Below are 27,230 nucleotides of genomic sequence, written 5' to 3' on the forward strand. Positions count from 1 at the left end.
CCCGGGGTCCCCTGCCTGCTGCCCGTTTCTCCTTGCAGGGGAAAGATTGGCCTTTGCTGGCAGAAGATTATGTAAAAAACCCTCCAACTAGGGAGAGATAAGCTCTTTTTAAAAATAGCCAGATCGGGGCGCTGGCCAGCCCCTGCCACCTGTTGCTGGCTGCTCGCACGGTATATGTTTAGTAAAAGGGCAGATTAAGGAATTGGCCACCACCTGCCACTCGCTGTGGGTTTATTTATTCCAGGCCCTCTCTGGGAGTCAAGCACCTGCCAGCACCTTTATTTTTAAATATTGGCTTGATTTATTTACAGAGATAACAGGTCTTTCTACGGGGGGCTGTGCTGGGTCCCATCCCTAGGGACCCGCAGGCAGCTTCCCCAGGGTCCAGCATCCCAGTGCTGGACAGAGAGGCAATTTGCCTTTGGATGGGATTCTCCCATGAAGGATCCAGCCCGTGACCCCCATAGACCTGCACTCTGCTCCCCACTGTGGGTGAGTGGGGTGGACACATCGCCTCCCATCCCGAGGGAAGGGGAACTGAAACGGTGCCTGGGAACGGGCAGTCAGAACAAAATTAGCAGCAGCAGCGCCAAAGTGGTGGGGAAGGAGCGGGAAGGGGGATGTGAGGCAACACGGGGCGAGCCACAAGCTGGGGAGACGACGGGGAAGGGGCGACGCACCCCCAGCGCCGATTGTAAGGTGCAGTTTGCTTTTGGGGGTGGCAGGCCGGGGGAACTGAAACGAAACACAGCTACAGGGCAGGAAGGGGAAGCGAGAGCGTGGTGGGATGGTGCCGGGAGCGCGCTGGCAGCGCCACAACTCCAGCCCTCGGCGCGGTGCGAACGCCCGTCCTCCGTCCGGGGACTTGTCTTAAGTGGTTTTCCTCGAGGTGACAGTTCGGAGGCCTTCAGCCTAATGGCTCCTGCCATCTGTTCCCTGTCTGGGCGCATTAGGTCCCTGTCCCCATCCCTGCAGAGGCGCCTACCTGGGCCGGCAGAGGAGGAGGAGGAGGGTGCGGGCGGCGGCGAGGCCGATGCGCGGAGGGGAGCGCGGCCCCCGCGCCGCTGCACCGGCCCGGCAGAGCGCCGGGGTAATGAGGCGTGTGGCCCCCGTCGCCGGGCGGGGATGGCACTGATGGAAGGTGGTTTGCATCAGATGGCAGATGCCACTTGCCATCAGGCCATGCCTCGTCGCCTCTGGAAAGCCAGCAGAGCAGAAGGGCACGCGGTGCGCGAGGTGCGGTGGGTCCCCAGGGTGGGGCCTCTCCACTCTGGCTCCACCAGGGTGGGGAGGAGCCATCAGGCTCCCAAAACAGGGCGTTCTACCTATCCCATCTGGTTCTGCAGAGGTGAGGACCCAGCGGCCCTCGGTGCCAGTGCTGGAGGATGCTCCAAGTGCTCCCCCTGACCTTCCTCCAGCAGTGTGAGCTTCCCGGGATCCCACATGGTTTCCAAACACAGCCCCAAAATCAGGACATGAGGCAGGGTGTCCTGCCATGGGATCTCAGCACACCAGGCCCTTGTGGGAAGGGGATGCTGGTGCTGGGCTGAGCTATGGGTGAGATGTGCGGGGCAGGAATAGTTCGCAGTAGTGAGCAGGGTCCCAGCCAGACTGGGGGGGTCTAGACGCAGCAGCTCTGCAGCTTACCGGGGTTTAACGTTTTACTTAAACCCTCTTACCTAAAAATTCTGTGAAAACACGAAAAAAAAGTGCAGGCTTTTCAGTAGGAGCTGTGAGGGAGGGACTTTACATGCAGCTTGCAGGGCTGTGTGGCACAGCCGCCCCAGGCATCGCTGGCAGCAGCTCGGGGCGCCCGGGGGTGAGCGGGGAGAGATCAGACACGGGATTAGGCTTTTCCAGAGCCGCCGTCTGCCTTTGCACAATGCTCTTTGTAAGGGTGCCTGGGGGACCGGGGAAGGGGTGGGATTTTTTTTTTTTTTTTTGGATGGGAGGAGGAATAAAGCTCTGCTTGCCAGAAGGGACAGGATTCGGTCCCCTGGTGCAATGAGCTGAAGAGGGAAGGGAAGGTGCTGAGAGATTCTGGCATAACTGGGGAAGAAAAGCACTGATTCCTCCTGTGTCCCCACTCACTTACTGAGCTGGAGCCGTCCTGTCCCGGAGCAGAAGTGCTGTGCCAAGGCGAGGGGCTGCTGCCTCCCCCTCTGCCCCCTCCCTGCCTGCACGTGCTGCTGGTTTCGGTGACCAGCTGGGAGGGGAAGGCACAGGGCAGGCGCCAGGGCGGTGTGGGAACCCTGGGGTGCACGTGGTGCCTCTGCTGAGGTTTCGGGCCAGCACTGGGAGAGGAACTGACGACTTCCCCCGCCCCAGCCTGGGGCTGACTCAGCGCCCACCAGTTGATGCACGGGACCCCCACCCCTCCTGGGCTGGTCTTGCTCTGCTCACCACCCCACTGATGCTCTCAAGGGGCTGCTTGGGTGGACTCTGTGGACTTCTGGGGCTTGGGGAAGTGGTGGTGAAAGGCTTATCTTCGTCAGGCAGCCGTGGCCTCTGCCCTCAGTCCCACGTGTCCACGACCAGTGATGCAGCGTGACACGAGCTGTAGCCACCAGCTGCACCTGGGAAATGGCTGCATTTCCCACAGAGTGCACTGGGAGGGATTGCTGGGGGTGGTGACCCTGAATGGCAGCCCCTGCTCCCAGGGTAGCACAGTGAGAGCATGTGCCTGGGGACCCAAAGAGAGAGGTTTCTGCCTGGGGACCCACTTGTCCCTCCCCTCTTTGCTCTATGGAACAGCAGCTGAAGCCCAGGAGCGTATCCCTCGATGACACCAGGTCCTGGCTGCCTTTGATTCATCAGCTGGCCCACCAGGATGGGAGAGGGAGGCAGATCCATCAGATTTCTCCAGGATGGGTTTACCTGGCTCTGTTCTGTGGTTGTTAGTCATCTGCCTGCCAAATATTCCCCACCAGCCTGGAGACTTAAAAGCCGGAGGAATGGATGCTCTGGTCTAATTGACAGATCACAAGCCCTGGGACTTCCCTGAATTAATTTGTGACAAGTGCAATTGCTGAGGATCTCTACTAGGTAGAAAAACACAACAAACTGAAGCAGGATCCTGTGTATCCAACTTGGGTTTAGAGGTTGACAGTGATGGTGGCTCTGCAACAGTCCCCTGTGCAGTGGTCCTGGCAGAGGAGGACTCTGTCTCTGAGGTCACTGAGTCTGGCTCCCCCTCAGACCCTCACAGGGTCTGCGTGAGCTTGTCTCCCTTATTGATGGATCAATCCTACATCTCCCTGCCTCAGTTTCTCTCTGTAGACAGGAGGATAACAGCCCTGCCCTGCTCCATAGGAATCCTTCACTCCATATCAGTGCCATGTCAGCACTCAGCTTCCACCCCATTCTTTGCTTGCTGGGGGCCAAGCTCACTGAGGAGGGAAGGAGACACATGTGGAAGTTGCAGAGACGTGTCCCACCCGAGCCAGTTCTGGAAAGCCAGGCCCCGTTGCATCTGGGATCTATTTATTTACCATGAAGCGTTCCTTTGGAGAGATAATGCTGAAAGGATATGCACGAGTGTCCTGGCCTTCATCACCCATGCAAGCACTCGCTCCCAGCCAGCCACTCTCCCACGAGCCATCACTGCAGATCATCTTCCCTGCGTGCCCAGCTCTTATGCCAGGGCAGTGGGTGAGCACTCATGTGCCCAAATCGTGAACCCAGAGGTTCAGCTTTGTGGTGGGTGTTTTAAGTGGTGCTGGTCCCCACTGGAAGCTTGTCCCCTGCTCGTCCACCCAGCCCCATGTCCCAGCTGGCACAGCCCCACATCCCATGTCCCTGGTCCCCGCTGAGCCCTGTGCTTCTGCCTCGACAGCTCAACTCGCCCATGAACTCCGTCACCAGCACAGAAGACATTAAGCCACCCCTGGGGCTCAATGGAGTCCTCAAAGTGCCAGCACATCCCTCAGGAACGATGGCCTCCTTCACCAAGCACATATGTGCCATCTGTGGGGACAGATCTTCAGGTAAGGCTGGTGCCTACCCCGGGAGGGGCTCACGGCGGTGAGCTCTGGATACGGGTGCCCTGGGAGAGGGTTGGCATGACTCCCCAGCTCCCTGTGGCACAGCTTCCTGTGCTCTCAGAGGAGAGATGAAAAGTCCCTTATTGACCAGCCTGGTCCAGGGCAGGCTCTGAACTGAGCTGGCAGACCCCAGCTCCCTGTTTAGCAGTGGGGTTACATCCTCAGCCCATCTGAAAACAAGGCATCAGTGAGTGTCCCTCCTTCTCCCCATCCTTTGATCTGCAGTGGTACTGTCACACAGTGCCAGATAAAAAGATGAGCTTGACACAGAGTCTCTCCACTCTGGGAGATAAAGATGTGCTAATTCCCTTTATTCTCACACTGTTCTAAAAGCTCTCTGCTCCAGAAGAGCTCTGGTCGCCTAGTTAGTGAGTCCTTAGGGACCTCTCCTGTGCCTGTACCGTGCACCCACGCTCCACTGCCAGCCTGAAGCCCAGGGTTTTGGAGGGTGGGTGTGTGGTACAGAGCAGGCTGGGTCATGTGCCTGGCGTGGGGGGTTCAGAAGGGGCACAGAGGGCACCCTCTGTTTCACTGCTGCACTGCCTCTCCCCTGATGTATGCCTAAGAAATGCCGAGGGCTTTTCCTGCGTGGGAGGCAGGTTGCAGCCCACGGAGCGCATCCTGATTTTATGGAAGTCAAGTCAGGGCGAAGCCACTGCTCTTCAGCTCCTGCTCACGGCTGCAGGAAACCTTTGCCTCCCCCCAGATCCCGCTGGGAGACAGGCCCCGGGAAGAGCTGACGGTCCGTGTGGGGAGGAGGAGACACTTTTAACCCGAGTCTCGTCCCCCACAGGAAAACATTACGGGGTTTACAGCTGCGAGGGCTGCAAGGGCTTCTTCAAGCGCACGGTGCGGAAGGACCTCACCTACACCTGCCGCGACAACAAGGACTGTTTGATCGACAAGCGCCAGCGCAACCGCTGCCAGTACTGCCGCTACCAGAAGTGTCTGGCCATGGGCATGAAGAGAGAAGGTAAGGCCTGGCCTGCCCTCAGCACCCGTGGGTGCTGCAGGACTGTTTCCTTCCTTAGGAGGCTCCGTCAGGCTCCTGCCTGTGGCGTCACGGTGGGCACCTGGGGCAGCGTCACCTTGCCGGGGTGACAAAGGTGTGCGTGTCTCGTTTATACTTTGCTTTAGTGCCACAGCCAGGGCCTCCCGTGGGCTCCAGAGCAGCGCTGAGCCCCAGAGTGGTGCCTGGTGATGGGTGGGCCATGGGTAGGGACACCTTCCACTAGCCCAGGTTGCTCCAAGCCCCGTCCAACCTGGTCTTGAACACTTCCAGGGATGGGGCAGCCACAGCTTCTCTGGGCAGCCTGTGCCAGGGCCTCACCTCCCAGTCCAGTATCTGATTTTTTTCTCATGGGGAAGAAGAAAGAAATTCAGTCTCATAAAATATAGCTCTCCCCTCACTGGAACTTAAATTTAGGATCTAAACCTCCCTGGCAGTGCCTCTTTTAAGTGCTCTTTTTAAAAGCTGACTCCGTCTGTTCTAATCTGCTGGCAGAACAGGCTTTTACCAGACATGACGTGAAAATGACCCCAGTTCTCTGCTGCCTTCTCCCCTTACATCTTCAGAGCCACACTTGCCTCTATGACAGGCTGATAAAACCGTCCCTGTGGCCAGCAGAGCTCCAGCCTGGGTCCCTTTGAAGAGCACTTAGTCCTGTCTGGAGCATTGATTAAATGGGGCAGTGCTGGAGCTGCACTGAGTGTTGGGCAGACCTTGCCACCCTCGATTTATGGGGTTACCCAAGGACCCACGACGTGCAGAGTCATCAAATGTCAAAGCTGTCTGTGCTGGAGGTGTGGGGGGATTGCTGGGGCACCCAGGGGACCTCCTTGGTCCTGCTGAGCTTAACCCTTTGTGCTCAGAACGAATCTTCCTGCCCCACCAGACCTCTGATCTTAAATCGAGAGGCTGAGGCATTCAGAGAGTGCCTGTGAGGGTGAGTGGGGCAGTGCAGGTGTGTGGGGGGGCTGGCATTGCCCTGGATGCTGTGCAGAGGGGCAGAGACATGGGGAGTACTGAATCCCTTGGGAGATGTGCAGCAGGACAAGGAAAATCTAATCCAAAACCTGAGCCGTGGGAGACTCTGGTGACTAAAAGGAAGCCAAGAAGTCTCCTGTGTGTTGAGCAGCAGCACTTGCTTCTCAGGGGAGAAACGTGGAGCATCCCATTCCCCTGACATTGCCTCCAGAGCCTTCCTTCAGCCCCCAGAACATCAGCCAAGGTCTGTAGGGTTGGGAAAACCAGCAGGAGTGCTGTAACTGCAGCCTGCAGTGACATCCTGTGAGCAGGTACCTGCGCTGTGCCTGCCGTTAGCGGTGATTGCATGGGCAGCACCGCTCAAATTACGGGTCCATTAATTAACTTCTAAATGGTGGTGGAATTCCCCAGGGAGTGCGTACAGTAGGAGGACTCTATTAATTCATCTTGATTAACATTATCACAATGAATAGCAAATGAATTCATAACGATCAGACAGTTATTTAAAAGGGTGACAGATGGGATCTTGGTAACTCCAGAAGTGCGCTCAGGCAGTGCTGGCTGATCTGGTGAGGACAGCGTTGCAGAAGGGCAGGAAGCTGGTGATTTGGCAGACAGTAGATGATTGGGGCATAATCCCCATGTAGGGAAAGCTGGAATAACTCCCCTGGTCTCCAAATAAAGCTCTGTCTTGTTATAAACCTAAAAATTCAGTGCCTCGTGGAGATGTCCAAGTGTTGTCCTGGAGCTGAAAGTCAGAAGTTGGATCTCGCTGAGCTTTGGTTTTGAGTGAAACTCTTTTGAGTTTTGAGTTTCACGTGTGATATCCACATGATTTGTCAAAAAAAAAGAAAAAATCTCTTCCCATTGCAGCCATCCCAGCTCACTGCTGCTTCCCAGCCACTTTGCCAGCCACGAATATTGTCCTTGTCTTTACAACAGTCCTCTTGCATCCCACCTCTATTTTGGGGAAGAGTTTTGGGCTAAATCCTGCATTGCTAATTTGTTTTGCCTAAATACAACATAGCTGGCTTTCTGTCCTCTAGCATAAACTGTTGTGTCTTTTAAGTAACAGAGCCAGGGTAATGGGCCTCATTTCCCTGTAAAATATCTTGCTCTGGAGACCTAATTTATAGCTGCATAAAGGCATAGCAGATTCCTGCTGGGAAGTATCTCTCTTGTAGCCCAAAGGTACTTAGATGTCGTGGAAGTACAGTAAAACCCTCTACAGTGAGTACTGTGGCTGTGGTGAGAGGCAGAGCTGTGGTGGTGATGCTGGGAAGAAGAGGGATGAGGGTCACAGTCGTACCCAAAAACCTGTGCCAGAGAGTAAAAGGAAAGGAGCTTTTACTCAGCTGAGAAGTTGGATTAGAGAAGCAAAATCAACAGGACCTCTTGGGCAGCTGATGAAGGTCTGGAAGGGTTTGATCCTGACACCTGGGGGGTCTCTAGATGAACATGCCAAGAGCAGACCCGGAGGGATGAACCTTGTGCTCGGCCAGGGTAGAAGCAGCAGCACGAGGGAGGTGAGAGGCAGGGGGTGGCTGTGGGGTACTGCTGGGAGGACAGGGATGGCTTCAGGGCTACAAGCCTTGGCTTAAAGGGGTGAAAGTCTCCAGAAGCAGAGGATTCTTCCCATTGTGTGCATCTCTTCTTGCTGTTCCCTGTTAAGAACATACAGGATAGTTCATGGTGAATGAGCCTCACGGCTCTGAGATATTGCAGCTATAATAAATAAGCAACTGGGAACATTTTTCCCTTATGAATTACTGCCAGCTGTGTGAGGCTTTGGTTTTTATACTCTGTCTCCCACTAAATACCGGATAGTCAACAAAATTAAGATTACCATCAAGGATCTTGACTAATGCAAGGATTATTATTATTATTATTGTGGGGGAGGCTGTTTGTATCCAGAAGCAGAACTCTCCCTGCTTGATCTGTTACTCATTAGGGTCTAAGGTGTCTGTGGATCAGCAGCCTTGGATTTCAGAGGGGGAAAAAGTGGAAACTGCCTTGGAGTTAGAGAGGCAGAGGAGGGAGTAAACAACCGAGGGTCTTGGCATGAAGGGGTCCTGTGTGCAGTGCCGTTAGCTGGGTTAACATCGGAGGTGAAGGGGGTCATCGGAGGCTGCAAACGCGTTGCAGCTCGTCGCTGTCTCGTGTGAGGAGGTCCCGGCCCCTCCGTTGCTGGCAGCGCCGCCGGCTCGCCCGGCGAGCAGGAAATACCAGCGAGGAGCCCTTTCTCATGCTCCCGCCGGCCGCCCTTGGACGGCTCACAGGCAGCAGAGCGTTGGGAACCGGCACAGCCCGGCCCCGCCGCTCCGGCTGCCGCCTCTGCTGCCCCCGGCGCTGCCCCCGGACGTGAGCGGCTCCCCGTGCGAGCCAGCCCGGTTCCGCCGGACCTGCTGGGCTGCCAGCGGGGCTCCCCCGTGCCGGGCGGAGGGCTGGGTGCGCTGGGAGCGCTGGCGGCGGGTTTGATGCCAACTGGGTAAAGTGGGTGTTGGTGCATCTCCACCATCTCCACATCTCGTAGCCCGTGTGGAGACCACAGAGCTGTTCTCCTCCAGCACCTGCGGCTCAGGCTGCACAGCTGACCCCCAGCATCGTTCCTAAATCGGGTGCAGGTACCCTGACAGCGTGGCCTGGGTACAGCACGGCCGTGGCTTGTCTCCACCAGCTGCTGGGATGTGATCCAGAGCCATACTCTGAGCACCCAGGACATCTGTCCAGCTGCACACCTGATCTCTGACTTCAAGGCTTCATTAAACTTCACAGCCTGAGTTAATTCTGCCCCTTCTCCTGTGTTTGTGGGTTGGTTTTCCCCCTCTCTCTTGCACTGCCGTCAAGCTGAGGGGTTTAGCCTGGGAGAGGTTGGACTTGCAGCATCTCTAGTCCACAGCCTGGAGAACTTCCCATGTCTCCAGGGAGCTGTTTAGACATATCACTTAGTCCAGAGGGACTGAAGATTCCCCCTGTTCTAATTTGGAGCTCAGCTGCTGCACTAACAACAGTGTCTCACTGAGCTGTGCCCAATCCCCTGCCATAGCTGTGCATTCCCTCTGCACTCCCTGGAGCTGGAGCCATCCCGGCTCTTGGAGCATCTCTTGGGACCAACAGGAGCAAAAAGGGTCTGGGGAGAAAGAGCAGGAATTCAGGTTTCCAACCCACTGCCCAACTGAATGTAAAAGCAGGCAAGTGGCCATAGCCTAGTGGAGGGGCAGAGTTCAAGAGCACAGTTATTTTTAGTAGTAATTTTGGAATGGAAAATGTCTTCCAACTTAATGAGTTTGTTTCTTATATCCTTTTAAAGTGCTGCTGTTTAAACCAGCTGGTTAAATGATGCTGGGTTTCTTTTTTGTTTTTAAGGATGCTCCTGGGTTGAGAAAAAGGGTTTGGTTTATGGTTTTCTCTCCTTTGCCAATGTTGCTGTTTGCTTATACTTCAGTACCTGGCTTTGGAGAGTGAAGTGAGCTAGGGATTTTTGCTGTTGCTTTCCAGAGTTGTTCCTCATGTGAACTAACTGGGTGCAAAGGTTTCAATCCACTTTTTAACACTCCGGAGTTATATTTTTTAATTACCACAGTGGTATTTTGCGTTCCTTAAAAAATTCCAGTGATCAATTGAAAATGCTGGAGAAAAAACCCCCACCGTTTATTTCACGTGTCTCAGCTTTTGAGGTTGTTTACAGTAGCAGAAAGCTGCACCTCTGAAGAAAAAAAAAGGTGACACACGAAAGCAAAGCAGAAGAAACGCTGTCTGAATTAGTTTCCTCAGCTGTCGTGGCATTTTCGATACAAACAGGTACCTCAGGCATAAGCACTTCAAGGTGCTGATGATCCACAGTGAAGATGTGGCTTCATAAAAGGCAGCAGAGGCCAATAAATTCCACTGTGAGTGAAATGGAAATCCCCAATAACCCCCCACCCAGCTCCTGGTAAATAACGAGCCACCCACCTGCAGGGTGGGAGAAGACTGAGCAGGTTTGGGGCTCGGAGGCTCTTTGGGCTGAGCATCGATGCCCTCCCCATGTGCTGACAGGCTCCCTGACCCCAGGGACTCCAGACACTGGGTGTGTCACCCAGAGAAAACCCCATTCAGTCTGTTTTTGGTGGGAGTGAATTATCCTTCCCCAGTCACCCACCCTGGTGCTCCTGGAAGGATGGATTTTCATCCCAGAAAGCACTCGTGTGTTAACTCTGGGTGAGTGGCCATTAGAGCTGCTGTAGCCTCCACATCTATCCCAGCAAATACTCAAACCTGTGATGCTCCTGCCCGTGGGGGCTCTCAGAAACACCTCTGCCCTGTGGAAAATCCTGCCTCCCTTGGGCCTCTTCCTCCCTTTGTAAGCATTCCTTTGGTAGAGAAGTGCAGTGCCCCATGAGCACCACCCACAGTGCTTGCTTTGGGCACCTGAACTGGGGCAGTTGTCACTTTGCAACGGACTCAGACTTGCTTTTTTAGCCATCAAATGCTGCCACACGAGCAAAGACAAGGTGACCAGTGTGATGTGGACACCAGCAGAGGATAGGTCTGGCATTTTGGCACATCAGCCCCTGGACCCAGTAGCAGAGGCTCTTCTGCAACCCACGGGATGAGATATTTTGGATCCTAAAGAGAGAGAGGTCACCAAGAAGTGTTTTGGACACACAGGGTTCCGTGTCTTGCTGTACCATGGCCTGGGGAAGTGCAGATGGGCTGGAGAAGCTCGAGATGAAAAATGACAGCGACTACCCTGAGGCAAGTAAAGACCAAATCAAGCAGAATAACACAGGAGCCTCTTCATCAGGTGCCATGGAAAACACAGGCTTCTGTCCTTGGCTCGGCTCAGACATAGCTGGAGGAGGTGGGGCTGCCTCTCCGAGCTCCCTGACTACAACATCTTTTTTTTCTTCTCAAGTGGATTGCAAGGTTCAAATGCTTCCCTTATGCTTAGAAAATCAGACTGGAAAAGCTCTCAGCCATACGAGTCTCCTTGAAGAAAAACAAAAGCGTTGGCACGGCCGTGAACACGGAGGAGAGCGCAGGGAAGCTCAGCTCTGGAAACATGGCATGGCTGGGGGAGCCACGGCTTGGGGCTGCTTTGCCTTGCAGGAGAGCGTTTTTTTGGGATGCAGCGAGCAAAATGCTTGGCTCACATCTCGTTTTTTGGATAGGCCCACGCTGTTGATGAAATGCTGAGCCACCCTCATGACCAGAAAAATCAGCGTTGTTGGGAACAGCACAGTCCTAAGAGTGGATCTAACACCCACAGTCTGAGAGGGAGATGAAAGGACAGGGACACCTGCTGCTCTCCGTGGCTTCCCTGCATCCATCCGAGCCAAACCCTGTGGTTTGTCCAGACAAACCTGTCTGCTGAGGCGGGAATTGAGTGTGATGGGAGTCAGGATGATCACACTGGTCTTGCAGAGCCCTTGCCAGCCCTTCCCTCCTCCTGCTCTCAGCAGCGGGATGTGTTGCCAGCCCTTCACCTCCTTATCACCATCTCACTGCAGCAAGAGCAGGAGGGCCCAGCTGAGGTTTGGAAAGGTCTTTAGAGGTCATGCTGTCAAGTGCCTTGTAATCACAGGCACTCTGTAGTTTAATCCTCTTCCCAAGGTTCTCTTGGACAGCTGGATGTCTCTTTACCCACACAGCAAAGCAGGAGGGCACAGTGCAGGGGGGGGGGGGCCACAGGGAAATCCAGCAGAAGCAACAAGAACCAAATGGTATAATGATCCTGGTTTCTAAATTTTACTGTGTTACAGGGATGGAGCACCATCCATCCCCATGTACAGGACTTCTGGGAAGCCAAGAAGAACGAGGTGTTCCCATTTCAATATTACCAGACAAGCTGCCATGCAGCTGCCACATTTGTATTTCTCTCTTTAAAACCATAAATAAAGAACAAACCCACAAAGAAACCCAGTTCCCACACCAAGTCCATTTGAAAAATGTATTTTTGTCATCTCCAGTGTGGTTTATTTGACTAATCCCAGGGGGGAGTGGACTCCAGAGATGAGATCCTAGATCATTATGTTGAGCGGTGTCCTCACTGCTGGAGATTTTCCTTCATACAAACATCTCATATTTCAGGATTTAAAAAAATACTTGCCCTTCTTCCCTTCCTCTGCCCCATGTGCTATTTTTTCCCTACATCTCAAGAAACAAAGTCCTTGCTCTTTTTCTGAGATGGTGATGGTCCCTGATGGTCCCTCAGCATCTCTGCTAAGAAGGAGCAACAGCTTGTCAGGTCCTCAGTACCTCCAGGGAAATGCTGATTGCAGGAAATTCAGGCATCTTGTGCCTGTGGAGATGGGAGACATGGAGGACTCTGCTAAGAAGGTATGTGAGTGACTGGCAGCTCTTAGACACTTCTCCCTGCTCCTTTCACCTTGGATGTGCTCTCTGAGCTTCTGAAGCAAGGATGGCTGCACCTGCAGGGAATTCCAAGTCTTGGAACCCACAGAATCCCAGAGCCTTGAATGGCAGCTGCAAATACCTTCACCTTTCAGGACAACTTGTTGGGCTTTCTGCCCCTGGAGCCGTAGGATGCTTCAAGGTGTATCCTAAATTAGGAAAATAGAGACACAAAGTTTGAATTCAGCCTCTGGATCCTAAAGGGGGACATTGGGAGTGCCACACCTGGAAGAACAAGGTGACAGTAAGATGATTGTTGGAGCAGAGTTCATGTGTACCCCAAGGCCAACCACAGAGCTGTGGTAGGAGCAAACCTGTTGCACACATGAAGAATGAAGCTGTTGCCACTTCATTGCTGGAGCTGCCTGTAGGGAGAGAAAACAGCATCTACAACTGAGTCAACAGCCTCACAGGCATCCCTGAGAGCTGCATCCATCAACCAGGGCTGGGCAGGTGTCCTGCATCATTCCCAGGTGGGGTTCACAAACACCTAAGGAGCGGCGGAGCTTCACGTAGTGCAGTCACCTGCTCCTGCAGGTACACACCTTGGTGCAGACCTGTGCATGAGGCATCATCCTCGGGGGAAGGGGGGATAACAGGGTCTCTGAGCTCAGTGTTGGGAAACAGCCAGTGCTTTCCTGCAGCCCAGAGAGCCAGGGATGGGATGGGATGGACGGGGGCAATGGCAAAGTGACGCCAGGCTGGTCCTGCCTTTGGAGGAGGCTGGCTGGGCTTGGAAACATGGGGGTAGCAAAGCAGGTAATGCTCTCCCCGGCAAGAACTGGGTTTATCTTTGGATACTGGGTGGGAATACACCATCTGCTCTGCCCGGGGTGTCACTGCTACCTCAGGCAGCTGGGACGGGGCGAGTGTTGGGATTGCGTGGGGCTGAGCTGGGATGAGTCAGCTGTCCCCTGACCAGCTCCCCAGCGAGATGCAGCACCAATTTTCTGGTGTAACAGCTCAAAGCAGAGATCAATAGGAATAACTACTTATGTGTATAATCTCTTCCCATCTGTCTCTTCTGTCTGTCGTTTGTATCAGCTGGATTCAGCCTAATCACAGGCCAGAGCTGTCGTGATGGACTGTAAGATTCTCTCTCCTATAACCCCTGAAGTGTCTCTGATTCTTTGTGCCAAGAATGTGGCTGTTGGCTTTGGTGAGGTTGAGATTTGCAGATTTAAGGCTTTAAGTAGCCACTGTCTCCCCAGACCTCTGTGATGCTTTCCCACAAATCCCATTGTCCAGCACGAGGGTGAGTTTTTGGGGCTGACACCCCAAGTGATGGAGGTGGTTGATCTCAGAGCAAGGAACCAACTTTGCACCTTTATCCTTAAGACCTGCTGCGACTGTGCATCAGAATTTTGGCATTTAAGTCATTTTGTAAGATCCCATTTGTTGAGGGTTTGCCTTTCTCTCAGGCTTTTCTGTTATTTAGTAGGTGTTTTATCTCTTCTAATGTGCCCAGAGGAGTTCTGGTGCATCTGTGCTGCTGAAGAAGGGTTGACATTAAGGAAAAATTTCTATCTTTTTGACGCTTGAAGAAGCAGGAGTAGGGGTGGGGGGTGAAATTTAAGCAGGGTTTTCTGTTGGCCTGAAAAAGAAGAATCCGTGCCAGACAAGAGCCAGATGGACAAAAGCCACGACACAAATCTGAGCCCTTGACAGCAGCAGCTTACCTGGCTCTGGCAGCCCGAGCAGAACACGTAACGTGGGCCTGGGGAGCCTCTGCAGCCCATAAACTTCAGAGCAGTTTGCAAAAAAATAACCCCTTGCTTTTTTGCATGACAGCTTTCACATGGAAGGAGTGTGAGCACTGCTGACGTGCAGCAAACAGCAACACTGCAGGAGGGGAGGGAGAGCAGTGGGAATCAGCCCCAGGAGCTGGGTTAATGGGATCAGCGTCCATATAGGGCTCGTTTAGCATGTGTCTTAATTTCCTGGTTTGTAAGGAATGAGTTTTATATTGCAGGTTTTATTTTTGCACTTGGCATAGAGCTGGACCTGCTGATTGCCTAAAAAGCCTCCTTGTGTTACAGACAGCTCTGATTTCCCCCAAATAATGCTGTGCCCCTGCTGCTTTCCCTAAACATCACATAACCAGCTTCAAATTCAGCAGAGAGGGAAAGTGTTGGGATAATTGTCAGTAAATAGCAGGGCTTTTACCTTACTGAGTGTGTCATTCAGTCCTCAGCAAAGAGCTGGGCAAGCTCAGGGAGTTGTCTCTCATGGCCAGTGATGGATCTCCTGTTGCTGGGGCTGTTCTCAAGTAGACTGAGCTAAAACAAACTGTGAGAAACAACAGTGTGTGGAAGAGTGTGGGATTTAGGGTATATGACATGATGATGGAGAAGGAGATAGTTCCCACTGTAACTGCATAAAGCTCCTTCCCAGGTGTAGGGAAAGTGTGTGCTGGTTTCAAAGGGAGGTCATTAATAATAATGTTATTAGCATCTAATAAGTGTTTTTCATCTCTGTGCTGCTCAGACATAACTCATCAGCATGTGACAAGCTTCTGGCGAGGTTCCTCCTGCCGCACAGGATTTGGGACAGGTCTCTCCTGTCTGTTCAGAGGTTGCCCCGAGCCAAAGGCAGGGTGGTGGTTTGCATGGAGCTCCTGTCCCACGGGAGCACCATCCTGCCACAGAGCTCTGCTCAGCCTTTGGCATCACTGGGAGCTAGAGAGGTGCATGACATGACCTCCATGGGAATAACAGCCTCAGAAGATGGTTGAACTCTGGATTTGTGCTTTTAACTGACCAGTTTCTCTTTTCTTTAGTATTCCCTTATTGTATGACCTCAGCTATCCCTTTCCCACTCCTGGGGTGACTCGCCATGTTGCTTCCTTTGCTTTTTTTGTCTTTAACCTTTTTTTTTCCAGGGCCTCCCCCTCTGCAGAAATGGGATTTTCCCAGCAGAGGCCAGGTCCAAGCAGGATCCTCCCTTGCCACACTCCCAGGGGAGCACACAAGGAGCAGCTCTCAGGCTGGGGCTGCCTTGGTGTCTTCCCCAAACCTCACCTCACCTTGAACCCAATCCTGAGACCCACTGACCACACTGGTGGGAGAGCAAGACCTCAGATGTCTGTGTGATCCTGCAGGTCTGAGGATGTTCTGGGATTTCATGGCTAAATAACACCCCATGGAGCCTGGAGCCCAGAGTGACACTGTCCCTCCTCTGTCCACTTCCAGCTGTCCAGGAGGAGAGGCAGCGGGGGAAGGACCGCAACGAGAACGAGGTGGAGTCGACAAGTAGCGCCAACGAGGACATGCCTGTGGAAAAGATCCTGGAAGCTGAACTCGCTGTGGAGCCAAAGACAGAGACCTACATCGAGGCAAACATGGGCCTGACGCCGAGCTCGGTGAGGCACCTCCTCCCCCTGCCCACTTAGGGCACGAGGGGTGGCTGTGGGGCATCAGGAGGGGCTGACCATGGGTACAGCCCTGAGCCTGGGGCACAGGGGGGTTGTCCTGTGGGAGAAGAAGGAGCTCAGAAATGCAACTCCTTGCCTCTGCTGTACACTCCGTGTGTGAGCTCAGATGGAAGCACGTGGAAAGCAGACCCAGCAGCCACCAGCATTGGTACTGTTTTATCCCACAGCCAGAGGGAAGGCACAGATACTGTGAGGTGTAATTAGAAGGGCTCGCAGAGAAGATTTTATTTTAATTAACAGCCCTCAGTGCTAAAAGGCAGAAAGACACTCCATGCTCTGAAGAGCTCAGAGTCCAATGGAGCCAATAAACAGACCTGCGTGGCTGAAGTGCAGAGAGATAAGAGCTGTAAACTGAGGGTGTGACTTTTCAGAGGCAGAATTACACAGCTGCTTGGCTCTGAGAAGAGAAAAGCTGCACGAATTTGCCTAGAGATTTGCTTTCGTGTTCCTTTCCCGTTTAGAAACTTGCATTATAACTGGGCCTGCTTGGAGCATCTGGGCTCTAACAGGACCTTGTGTAAACAGGAGAGAGATGACAGGAAAATAGGACAGGGCTTGGAGCATCCTGGTCTGGTGCAATTCTTAATGCTCTCTGCTGGGTGTCTGTGAGGCTGAGATGATGAAATGCAGCTATTTCTAGCAGGTGGAAGGACTCTGCAGTATTTATGTTCTGCTACAATAATACTTCATGTCTTCTTTTATATGAGGCTTGGAGGGTTGAGTCAGAAATACCTCCATCCTTGCTCATGGCATGATGGAATGAGATGATCTTTAAGGTCACTTCCAACCCAAACCATTCTATGACTGATTCTGCTTGGTGGGGCTGGACAAGAGATTTCAGAGTCAGGCTGCTCCTAAGTCTTAACTGGCTCTGGGGGATGCTCTTTTTGGCCTTCACCTGCAAGGACACCTTATGGCTGGATCCCTTAGGTGAGGCTTTTCAGTGAGTGTGGTATGGATAGGGCTGATTTGGACACTCGAGGCTTCCTGATGTGGACAGAGCCAGTTCCTCAGTGAAACTCTCCAGAATCAGATGCAGGGTGTGGTGCTCACCTGCGTTTGAGAGGAGGGTCCCATCACCATGAAGCTGCAAGGGACTTTTCTGGTTTTGGAGGAAGAGGCAGCGGTTAGTGAGGGGCTCAGAGAGGCTCTGGCTGCTCTCAGGATTAAAAACACTTCAGGGGAGTCGGAGCCAGCGTTGTGCTGACTTGAAAACAAACCCCAGAGAGCGAGCTGAAATAAATGGCTTCGTCTGGCACTGCGTCTCCTCAGCCTCTTGTAGCAAATTGAAAGCTGGTTCCTGCATAATTCAACACGCATTACTGTGAACAAGGATGTGTGTTGCATCTAAATAGAAGCAGGAGGCTTGTTGAAATGCCCTATTATTGTCAGGCGGCTTCTGCCGATGAGGTGACATTTGTAGCAGGTTTAGCAGATGTATGAGATCAGCAGCTCCCAGGGACTAGGCCACTGGATGAGGCAAGGGAAGATGGAGGAGGAACTGTCCTCCCAGCCCTCCCCTGGGAGCCCAGGTGATGGAAAGGCAGACAAATCGAGTCCCTGATAGACAGGGGGTAAAAAACAAGCTGTTTGCTATTAGCCTGGTGTGTTGGGTCCTTTGGTTTGTGCCTCTGCACCTTAGTCCATCTGCACTGAATGATTCTGGTAACCTGCAAGGACATTTCCACCTGGCCATGCCAGGCTGGGATGGAGGTGACAGGGTGATGTAGGAGTTAACACCCTCCTCTCCCACATAGAATCATAGAGTAGTTTGGGTTGGAAAGTTCAAGATCACCCCTGCCATGGGCAGGGACACCTTCCACTAGCCCAGGTTGCTCTAAGCCCTGTCCAATCTGGCCTTGAACACTTCTAGGAATGGGTCCACTTCTCTGGGCAACCTGTGCCAGTGCCTCACCACCCTCACAGGAAAGAATTTTTTCCTAATGTCTCATCTAAACCTACCCTCTTCCAGTTTGAATCCATTCCCCCTTGTCCTGTCACTACATGTTCTCATGCCTGTGACTGTCACCTTGTGCCATGGTCCCCTGGCTGCTCTTGGAGCAGGTACCTGTCCCTGGACAGTGAGGATGGGTTTTCCTCTGCCCCATGTCCCTGGCTGCTGGGAATCTGTGCTCCTGTGGTGGAAGCACCACCTTGGATGGGCTCCTGGCCTCTGAAAGGCAGTGTGTAACTGAGAGGTGTTATCCCCATTAGCTCTTAATTGGCCTTTGGTTCCAAGTCACCAGTTTCTGGAAGATGTCCCCAAGCTCCAGTTTTCCAAGAGGATCAAGTGCCCTTTCATTTTGTCACACTCCAGCACCCTGCCCTTGCTATTTACTGCAGGAGGGGATTTGCTTTCCGTGCACAGGGAGGGTTTCCAGCCCCTCTGTGCCCAGGCAGGGCCCTCTGGATCTGCGGGGAGGATACTTTTAGCTGCCTCTCACTCTACCGTGATTAAGTTCTGCCGGGAAGTGCCGTGGTGGTGCCAGGAAGTGCCGTGGTGGTTCCAGGAATTGCCATCTGAGGTGTAATTAAGGGCTGGGCCCCTTGCTGAGGCTTTGGACAGAGCACCAGAGGTTGGGTACATCTTGTGCTGCCCACAGAGCCCCAGTGACAGCCTGGGCTGGGGCACCTGCAGCCCACCTTGTGGGTCCTAGAGACGGTGACAACCGGCAAAAAGATCTTACTTGCCTAAAATACCCCTTTTGTGGGGCTGTGCAGGCACATGCTGGGTCAGATTGTGCTGGAGCATGGGCTCTCCCATAGGTCATGTCCCCTCTGGGGGACACAGGGCTCCATCCCCATCCCACGGGAGCCAGGACACGGGTTTCTCCACCTGGCTGCTCCAGCTGACCAAACTGAGGTGGCTTGAGGTTGGAGACATTCCTACGGGCTGCACCACAGGTGTTGCTTCTCACCCTTCCTGAAAACGCCTCTAAATGCCAACATTCCCTGTGTTTCCAGCAAAACAACCCTGCAAAGCTCCTCCTCACACCTCCTCCTCACACCCAGTTTAGCGATTTCCTGTTGTCCAGAGGGAAATCCCATCTTTTCTCCCTCTGCCAGGTAAAAGCCCCATCCCTGCTCACATCACCCTCCCCAGGGGAGAGCCTCAGCTCCCTGGGAGTGAGACTCCCCTGCCCTTGCACCCCTCAGGGAGCTGCTGGAGAGGGGCAGAGCAGGGGGGCCCGTCCCCACGGCGGTGCCAGCCCGTGCCCATCCATCTCTGCACGCAACAGCTGAAAATACCTCAATGGCAAGTGCCCTGAGCTTGCCAGATCCTGGTTATTTTAAGCCTGGAGAATGGGAGATGGTGGCCATGAGGCAGAGAGTTTGGGTTTGCTGCCAGGGCACAGCAGAGAGGACTGGGCCAGGGTCTGGGGCAAGGCTGTGGGGGGCAGGAGGGTGACTGAGCAGTGTGACCCTTGTTTGTCCAGCCTGGGAGAGGGGTTTGCTGTGGCACAAAGTGGTGAGGAATGGCCTTGCAGGGGGAGAGGTTACACTGGTGGTCGTGTCTGCTCTGCCTCTGAATTCACACCCCGTTCCCCCTGCAGTCCAGGGGTGAAGTAAACACTGCTCCTTCTGGTTTGGAAACTGCTCTTTTAAGGACATGGAAGAAAAATAATTGTACAATCCAGGCTGCTGGATATCAGCAGGGATTACAGTGGGAGATGTGGAAGGGCTCATACATCCCTGTCCAGAGAGGTAAACCCTACACACACGCTTGTACCAGTGAGCTCTGCCTCAGTCAGGGTTAGACAGGCTCTTCCAGTTCCTAATCACAAGCCCACTTGAGCTGTTAGCAGTTCCTTTAAACAGGGATTTGGTGTGTTTAGGCTGACTGTCCTCCTTGAGAGCAGATGGTTTTTGTTACTGGATAATATTTCAAAGGAAAGGGGTTTTCTCTTTTTTCTGTAATGCCCCCTCTGGTGCTGGTTTATCGAGCTGGGAGATGCTGGCATGGGGAGCCTGCCCTTCCCTGGGCTGGAGGTCCTTTGATTCATCAGTCAGTGTGATGGATATTGGTTCTCAGCACTCCCAATTCCTGCTTTGGAGCTTGCTAAAAACTATTAAAACCCATGTGGTGGAGAGGCCAAATCACCTCCTCTCCCTGTGACTGATAACATCCAGCTCGGGGGTGGCAGGGAGGCAGAAAGCCCCTTCAGCTGCTGCTCCAGCCTCTCCTCTCCTTGCTCTGCCTTCTCCAAGCCTTTCCATTCTCTTTTTCCTGGCAGCCCAATGACCCAGTGACGAACATATGCCAGGCAGCAGACAAACAGCTCTTCACCCTGGTGGAGTGGGCCAAGAGGATCCCCCACTTCTCTGAGCTGCCCCTGGACGACCAGGTCATCTTGCTCCGAGCAGGTGAGTGGGATGGGAGTGCTGCATCCTCACTGTGACAGGTACTGCCCTTAGATTTAGGTCCTGGCAGCTTGAAAGCCTTTAACTGATTCTGAGTAACAGCCTCTGACCGTTCAATCTCTAAATAGGATTTAAAAAGCCCCAAGGGACACGTGTTGCTGAATGGGATCCAGAACGTGGCACCAGCTGCCAATCAGCTGAAAAATGGCCTGGCTTCTTCTCTCATGAGTGAGGGGCTCAGAGATGGGTGCTGGGTGATTTAAACCAAGAGACTTAACACTCTGCCTTCCTCCCAGACTGAGACTTGAGAGACCAAGTGGGCTTGGGCCTCCATGAAATTTCATCCAGCTAAAATGTTTGATCATAATTAAAACCAGAAAGGGGAGAAAACTATATCACCCTCCTTCTCCCACCCACCAAGATGAAAATAAAATTCTCTGGGCTTATTTTAAATTTCCTTGTGCAGCAGGGGGGATGCAGGATTTGGGAGGTGGAAAGCAGTTTGCTGTAAAAAGGGTCTTCCCCCATCGAGTGAATTCAAGCCCCTGCTGCTGTACAAAGATCGTGGAGGGCAAGAAATCAGAGCAGAGCTCAGTGAGGATGTGTTTTAGGCATGAAGCTCTTTGTAAGATGGGGACTTTGAAGTCCCTGGCAGTTCTAAAAGTTCCTCTTGTTTCCCCAAAATTCACTTTTGTAGGGAATTCAAGAGGAGAGAAGCCTGCAAAGTGTGGCTCCTCTCTTGCACCCTTCTGACCTCGAGTCTCTGTAGAGAAGATGCTGCTGATCCACCTCGATGGCAGCATTCTGACTTTTTACGATAGAAAATGTGTCCCCCCACAATAAATCCCCATGAAATTGGGCAGAAGAGTGTTGTAAGGACCAAGTGCAAGGTATTCACATCAACACAAAACATAGGAACTGTTAGAACTTTTTGGGTCCAGGGTCTGTCCAGGTTGCTTCAGGAGAAGCTGTAGGGACTCCAGGGTAGGAAGGTGATGGCATCAGTGTTTTCCCATTCCCACCACACCAACTCTAGCTACCATTCTGTTTTCTAAGGCTGACTGTAGCCCAAGTGCATGAATCTTTAAACTTTGTGCAACTTTTTATTGACTATCAGCCAGTACCTTGGCCCTACACACAGATACCCCGTTCCCCTCACAACCTCTCTGACATCCTTGACCTCAAGAGTGTCTGGTTGTTTAAGTCACACTGTTTACTGGTGTGTGTTTTCCACTTATTTTACTGAAAGGGGATTTTTATAGTCACAGCTCATCTAGTAGTCTGGGAGTGAAAATTTTGGGGGGGTTATTCTCGCTGCAGACTTGGCCAGGTCCTGCACCCTCCCAGGATAACTCCTGCAACCCCTTGGTGAAAGTGCTCCTCTGGCTTTTCCGTGGGTGTGAGTATTGCCAGAGCTGGCTCCAGGCCCTCTATGGAACATACAGAAATGTGTTTTTGAAGAGGGTCTCTAGAGCCTCTCGTGAGTGGATGAGCAGGGAAGCATCTCTGCAGGAATCTTTGAGAGCTTCCTGCAAATATCTCAGGGAAGAGCTGGATTCAGACCAGATTCCCTTTGTGAAGAGGGACCAAAACCCACAACAACAGCTCCAGGTTTTCCTTTCTCTTTAGAGGGCAGCTAATGGAAGCTGAATGTTCCTGACCTGATGTTCTCCCCCTCGGGGCCACTCCATGGGCAGGAGCAGAGGGGCTGCAGACCCCCTCACATCCCAAATTTCGTGGTGGCTCTAACCCCATGGGAATGAGGTTGCTGAGCACCTGCAGCAGCTCCAGTGGGCTCCCTGCTCCGAGTGTCTCTGCCAGGGCCTCAGATAACCTCCCCCAAGTCTTTTAACCAGTGGCTCTATGTATTATTGAGTGTGGAGAGCGGCCTGCTGAGAACAGCTGCCCATGAAATATTAAGGTATTAAAATTCAGCTAAGAGCGTCAGTCAGGTTCAGTCATGTGTCCTGGGAGGCAAAATAAGTGGAGCACGCATCTTTGGAGGAGCAGTGCTGGATGGGCTGGCAGCAGCTCTCCTCAGATCCTGAATCATTTAAAAATATTTCCCTCTCTGAGCTTTTTGGAGGGGAAGGAAACCTGACTTTTTAAGCCTGTTTTTCCCCGTGTTTTCTCGTTTCCAAGCTTGCTAGGGCTGAGACAGGAATAGCCTGATGTTTTCTCAGCCTGGCAGAGGATGCTGAGCATTACATCTCTGCAGCTGCAGTTGGTTTTGTAGGGCTGGTGGGGAAACTTGGCATTGAGGTGGATTGTCACGATGGTCACTGCGCTGCCAAGGTGCCTTCCCTATCCCAGAGGAGCCAAAGCATCCCTGGAGGCTGCACAGCCACCTTGTGTGGTGAGGAAGGAGTCACACAAATTGAAGAAATCTGCTCTGCTTCTCCAGAGCTTGGGCTCAAATGCAAAAATCTTGGGAGTAGACTTCTTTGGTCTCTTAACTCAAATTTTCTGCCTGTGGTTACACCTAATATTTCCTGCTTGTCTCTATTTTGTGAGCTCTTTGGGGATGTTCTGGTGAAAGGACCATGTAGAAACAGCTTCCCCGTTTCAGCTGGAACATCCCAGCTCTACATGGGAATAATTTAGCTGAAGGATGTTGATTAATTCAGTGCTCCTTCCTTGGAATAAGCCCAGCTTGGAATGGATGTTGTGAGCCAGCTCTGGTTTTTGTTGGTTGGAGCTGCATGTGGAGCTGCCGTGGGTCTGTGTGTGATGGCTGGTGGGAGGCACCCCTGGCACCTTCCCCTGGGTCTGGCTCTGGGAGTTCCTCTTCATCCAGGGAACACAGTTTCTTCAGGCTCCTGGTGCAGTCCCACATCTTCTCCTCCGTTCTCCTTGGGTTTCACAGTGTTGCAATCCCTGTGAAAGTGCCAGGCCTCACCCAGTAAATAGCCAAATAAACGTTCCCGTGATTGGGGTGGAAACATCCTGTGGCCACTTAGGAAAGAGTGAACTTTATTCCTTGTCAACATTTCTAATGGCACAACCCATGGCTGCAGCAGTAGGTAAATACAGCACACATGGACCTTGTGTTTATTCCAGTCAGTGAGACGCGACGTGTTCCTGTGGCAGGAGGGGTGAAGGATTGTTGTGTTGCTTTTCCAGACTGGGAAAAAAAGACACCAAAGCCAAATATCCTGATGTTTCTGGACCCTGCCAGGCAGCCCTGTGCTCTGAACTCCAGGACATGTTCTGGCTGGGTAAATCAGCCACGTGACCAGTGTTGCAGAAGAACCGTCTTCTCTTCCCAAAAATGCTGCTCCTTGGTTGAAAGTCACCAAAATTTCCACCCTTCAAACTTTGCAGCACGTCCTCTGGTCGTGGCTTTGTTTCAGGCATTCTTGAACTGAGCCTGTGATGGATTTAGGAATTTAAAGAGGTGTTGGATTGGGAAGGGGAGCTGGAAGGTGGGGAGGTTCCATTTCCCTTCCCTTCCCTGTAAGTAGGTCTGGGCTCAGAGGATGTGTTTCCTATATCCCAAAATAACATGTCCAGCAGATAATAAGACTAAAAGCTGGTTTCCAAGCAGCTACGGAAGCAGTTCATGGAGCAGTCATGGATGTGGGACACCCCGGTGCAGAGAGCAGACACAATCCCTCCCAGTATTTACACGGCAGAAGCAGCAAACCCACAAGACAGAGTTTTCCTGGTCCCTTTTACAGAGCTGAATGATGGTGAATGAACTTTCCTGCCCTGTTATGGCCTGAAAATGAGCCCAGTTAAGTGATAGAAAGCGTTGATAGGTGTGGAAGTGCTGGGAGGCAGCAGGTGAGGGCAGAGGGGAGCACAGGGCTCCACACCCACACGGAGGTTCACAGCGAGAGGAGCAGGCAGAGCTGTTTGCTGCCGTGTCTGCACGGTTTATAGAGGAAACTGCTTCCCTTATTAGCATTATATTTTTAGTGCATTTGTTTCTTAATGGTTTTTTCCTTCCCTGACATCCAAGAAAAGGCTGGCTCCCCTCTCCCTTCCCACATCCAGCCACGTTCCTCCAGCACATTCCTCCTCTTTTTAGCACTGGGGAGGTGATGTTGATTCCCAGACCCGCTGAGGTGGCTCTAACCCGCAGCCTTGGTTGTTCTCTCCTCCCCAGGGTGGAATGAGCTCCTAATTGCCTCCTTCTCCCACCGCTCCATAGCTGTGAAAGACGGGATCCTCTTAGCCACCGGGCTCCACGTGCACCGGAACAGCGCACACAGCGCTGGCGTCGGGGCCATCTTCGACAGGTGGGCAGAGGGAGGGAGGATGGATGGATGGATGGATGGATGGTTGGATGGATGGATGGGTGGACTGCATCTCAAAACACCTTGCCTGGACATCCCCATCTCTGTCTCTGCACCAAACTGCCTCCGTTCCCCACGTTGCAACCTCGGAGGAGCCCAGGGTGAGGGTGTCCATCCCATGGCGTGCATGGAAGTGTTGTGGTCCCTGCTGCAGGCCAAAACATTAAATCCTCCTCTTAAACCTGCAAAACCCAACAGCCCAGAACAGGGAGAAGGCTGCCCAGTGCAAATCAAAGCCTCTTTCATGGGGTCCAGATGCCTTCTAATGTTACGAGGAGGCCACTCCATTGTTTCTTTTCATCTTTAATTGGACCAAGACGTGATTTTATTTTCACAATGAAAAAGGCACCAAAAATACTCAGCAGGTTCCACGTGCGTGTCCCGAGGGCTCTTTAATCTCATGCTTTGGGAAAGTGTTTCAAAGCCAGACTTCCAGGGTGTTTGACCCCCAGTGTGGCTCCAGACGCCGCTGAAATGCCGATTTCTCTGCCTGACACTCGTCTTGAGGCGACTTAGTCGAAAGCAAATCACCTTTGGTGCTGTGCCTTGCAAGGAAATTGTTCTTCAGACCTGGGTGACATCATTTGTTCCTGTGAGGTCATAAGTGCAAGATCATGACTTCCCTGCAGGATCTAACATGAAAAACTGGGCAATCAGTGGAAAATATTTCAAGACCGGCACCTGCGGTAGGAGCGAAGGGAGCAATAAAAATTACCGGCAGAGGAAATTACTTTTAGGTACCTGTTGGGGTGGGTTTTTATTATTATTTTTTATTTTTAGGCAGCTTTCTCAGGTGCCAAAGCCTCTCAGTGAATGGATGAAGCCAGTTTTTATGGCCCCTGTTGTACCTCACGGGAACTATTGGTGTTCCTAATGAGCTATTTTTGATAGAGGAGGAAGATGAGGCCACATCCTCAGCTGGTACAAGCGAGCACCATCCCCTGGCTTCGTTAACTGTGACCAGAGGAACTCACTCTGGCTCTGACACCTGGGTCTTCTCATTTCTCTTTAACACTGACGCCTGTGATTTCTGTGTCCTTTGCAGAGTATTGACAGAACTCGTGTCAAAAATGCGAGACATGCTGATGGACAAGACAGAGCTGGGCTGCCTGCGAGCTATTGTCCTCTTCAACCCTGGTACATGACTGTATCTTCTCCCCTGTGCCCTCTTGGCTGATGCTCTGTCCTTTTGGCACCTCTTCTTCCCTAATAAATCTCCACTGCAAGTAGCTGAGGGCACCCTGTTACCAAGGACAGGGCAAGAAGGAAGAGAGGCAAGGGTGAAAGTTGAATTAAGTGCTGCACAGGCTCTGCCACCTTACAGGCATGTCCTGTGCAGGTCAGGGGTGGATCTGGATCTGTGCCAGTGCTCTTATCCATTCCTCCCTTTCACAGAATCACAGAGTGGTTTAAGTTGGAAGCACTTTAAAGTTCATCCTTTCACACCCCCTGCCATGGGCAGGGACACCTTCCACTGTCCCAGGTTGCTCCAAGCCCCGTCCAGCCTGCCCTTAAACACTTGCAGGGGCAGGCATGGCTTTTCTGGGTAACCTGTTCCACTGTCTCACCACCCTCACAGGGAAGAATTTCTTCCTAGTATCCAATCTGAGCCTGCTGTCTTTCAGTTTACAGCCATTCCCCCTCATCCTCTCAGCTTGCCCCCCTTTTAGAGTGACTCTGTGAGAAGAAAGTTCTGGTGCATGAGGGAATTATCCCTGAATCGAAGCAAAATTGACTGTAGACATCCTTTAAGAGAAAAGTACAGATTAGAGCAGTGCCAGAGCACGGACATTGTTGTCTCTGTTTCCTGATCTCATCATCCAGAGGGTTTTATTACCCGTGTTTCTGGAAAAGCCCTTCGCAGACCTGGAGAGGGTGAAAGACATGAAACGTGCTCATAAAATACACAAGAACTTGAACATCTGTCAGCAGTTTGCTTGGTTCCACAGACTCCAGGAAGGTTCATGCTGCTCGCTTTTCCCCCCTGGCCCGAGCTGCCCAAGGGAAGAAGAAGGTTCAGTGCCAGGGCTTGTCTCCAGCATTTTGGGGAGCAAATCCCTGTGCAGCAGGAGCCAGCTGGCAGCCTGGACATACCTGCACAGCTCTGCTCAGAGGGTGTCTCTGTATTTTAGAGCAGGTCAGTCCAGAGCAAAAAATCAAATGGAAGCCAAGGATAGACCTCCACATCCACAGCCACCCCTCCCCTCCCTTCCCTGCCCTCTCAGGAGCACAGTTTGTGCCCAAGCACAGCTCCTTCCCTGGATTTTCCCACCAAACCCAGGCCAGGCCATTTCAGCAGGGTTTATTGCTGTTTCTTGGGTTTGTTTTTCTTCTTGGCTTTCTTTTTTTTTTTTTTTATTCCCTGCCCTCCTTGTAATCACCAGTAATTTATTGTCTGTAATTTGGGATTAGCCGTATATGGTAAAAGAAGGGGAATCTGGAGAGGTTCCCGTGGCACATGTGCTTGGGGATATCGATTTCTTGACTGTCCCTTTCACCCTACTAAAAACAGATCCTGGCTGTGTCACAGGGGACCTGCCAGAGCTGGGGCTTCTCCTTTAGCCCCACCTCAGGGCTTGTGCTGGAGGGAGAAATCCCACAAGCCCAGGACTTAAGGGGGGCTTAAACCCTTCAAATGAGGGACCACTGGAATGAGCCAAAACGGTTGGGGTGGGGATATGAAGCGGAATAAACCAGATCTGTAGTCA

General features: G+C 52.5%; 1 protein-coding gene across 3 annotated transcripts in view; it reads left to right on the top strand.

Annotated features, from left to right (window-relative positions):
- RXRA (retinoid X receptor alpha) overlaps positions 1-27,230 on the top strand; it is a 40,465-nt gene that overhangs the window by 5,227 nt on the left and 8,008 nt on the right. For all 3 annotated transcript variants that reach the window (XM_017810196.1, XM_017810197.1, XM_017810198.1), the window contains exons 2-7: positions 3,836-3,986; positions 4,837-5,016; positions 15,618-15,787; positions 20,095-20,224; positions 24,333-24,465; positions 25,568-25,659. In XM_017810196.1, coding sequence (XP_017665685.1) covers positions 3,836-3,986; positions 4,837-5,016; positions 15,618-15,787; positions 20,095-20,224; positions 24,333-24,465; positions 25,568-25,659 — 856 coding nt within the window. The remainder of the gene's footprint in view (positions 1-3,835; positions 3,987-4,836; positions 5,017-15,617; positions 15,788-20,094; positions 20,225-24,332; positions 24,466-25,567; positions 25,660-27,230) is intronic.

Source organism: Lepidothrix coronata, unplaced genomic scaffold, assembly GCF_001604755.1.
Source record: "Lepidothrix coronata isolate B3197 unplaced genomic scaffold, Lepidothrix_coronata-1.0 Scaffold28, whole genome shotgun sequence".
NCBI classification, from domain to species: Eukaryota; Metazoa; Chordata; class Aves; order Passeriformes; family Pipridae; genus Lepidothrix; species Lepidothrix coronata.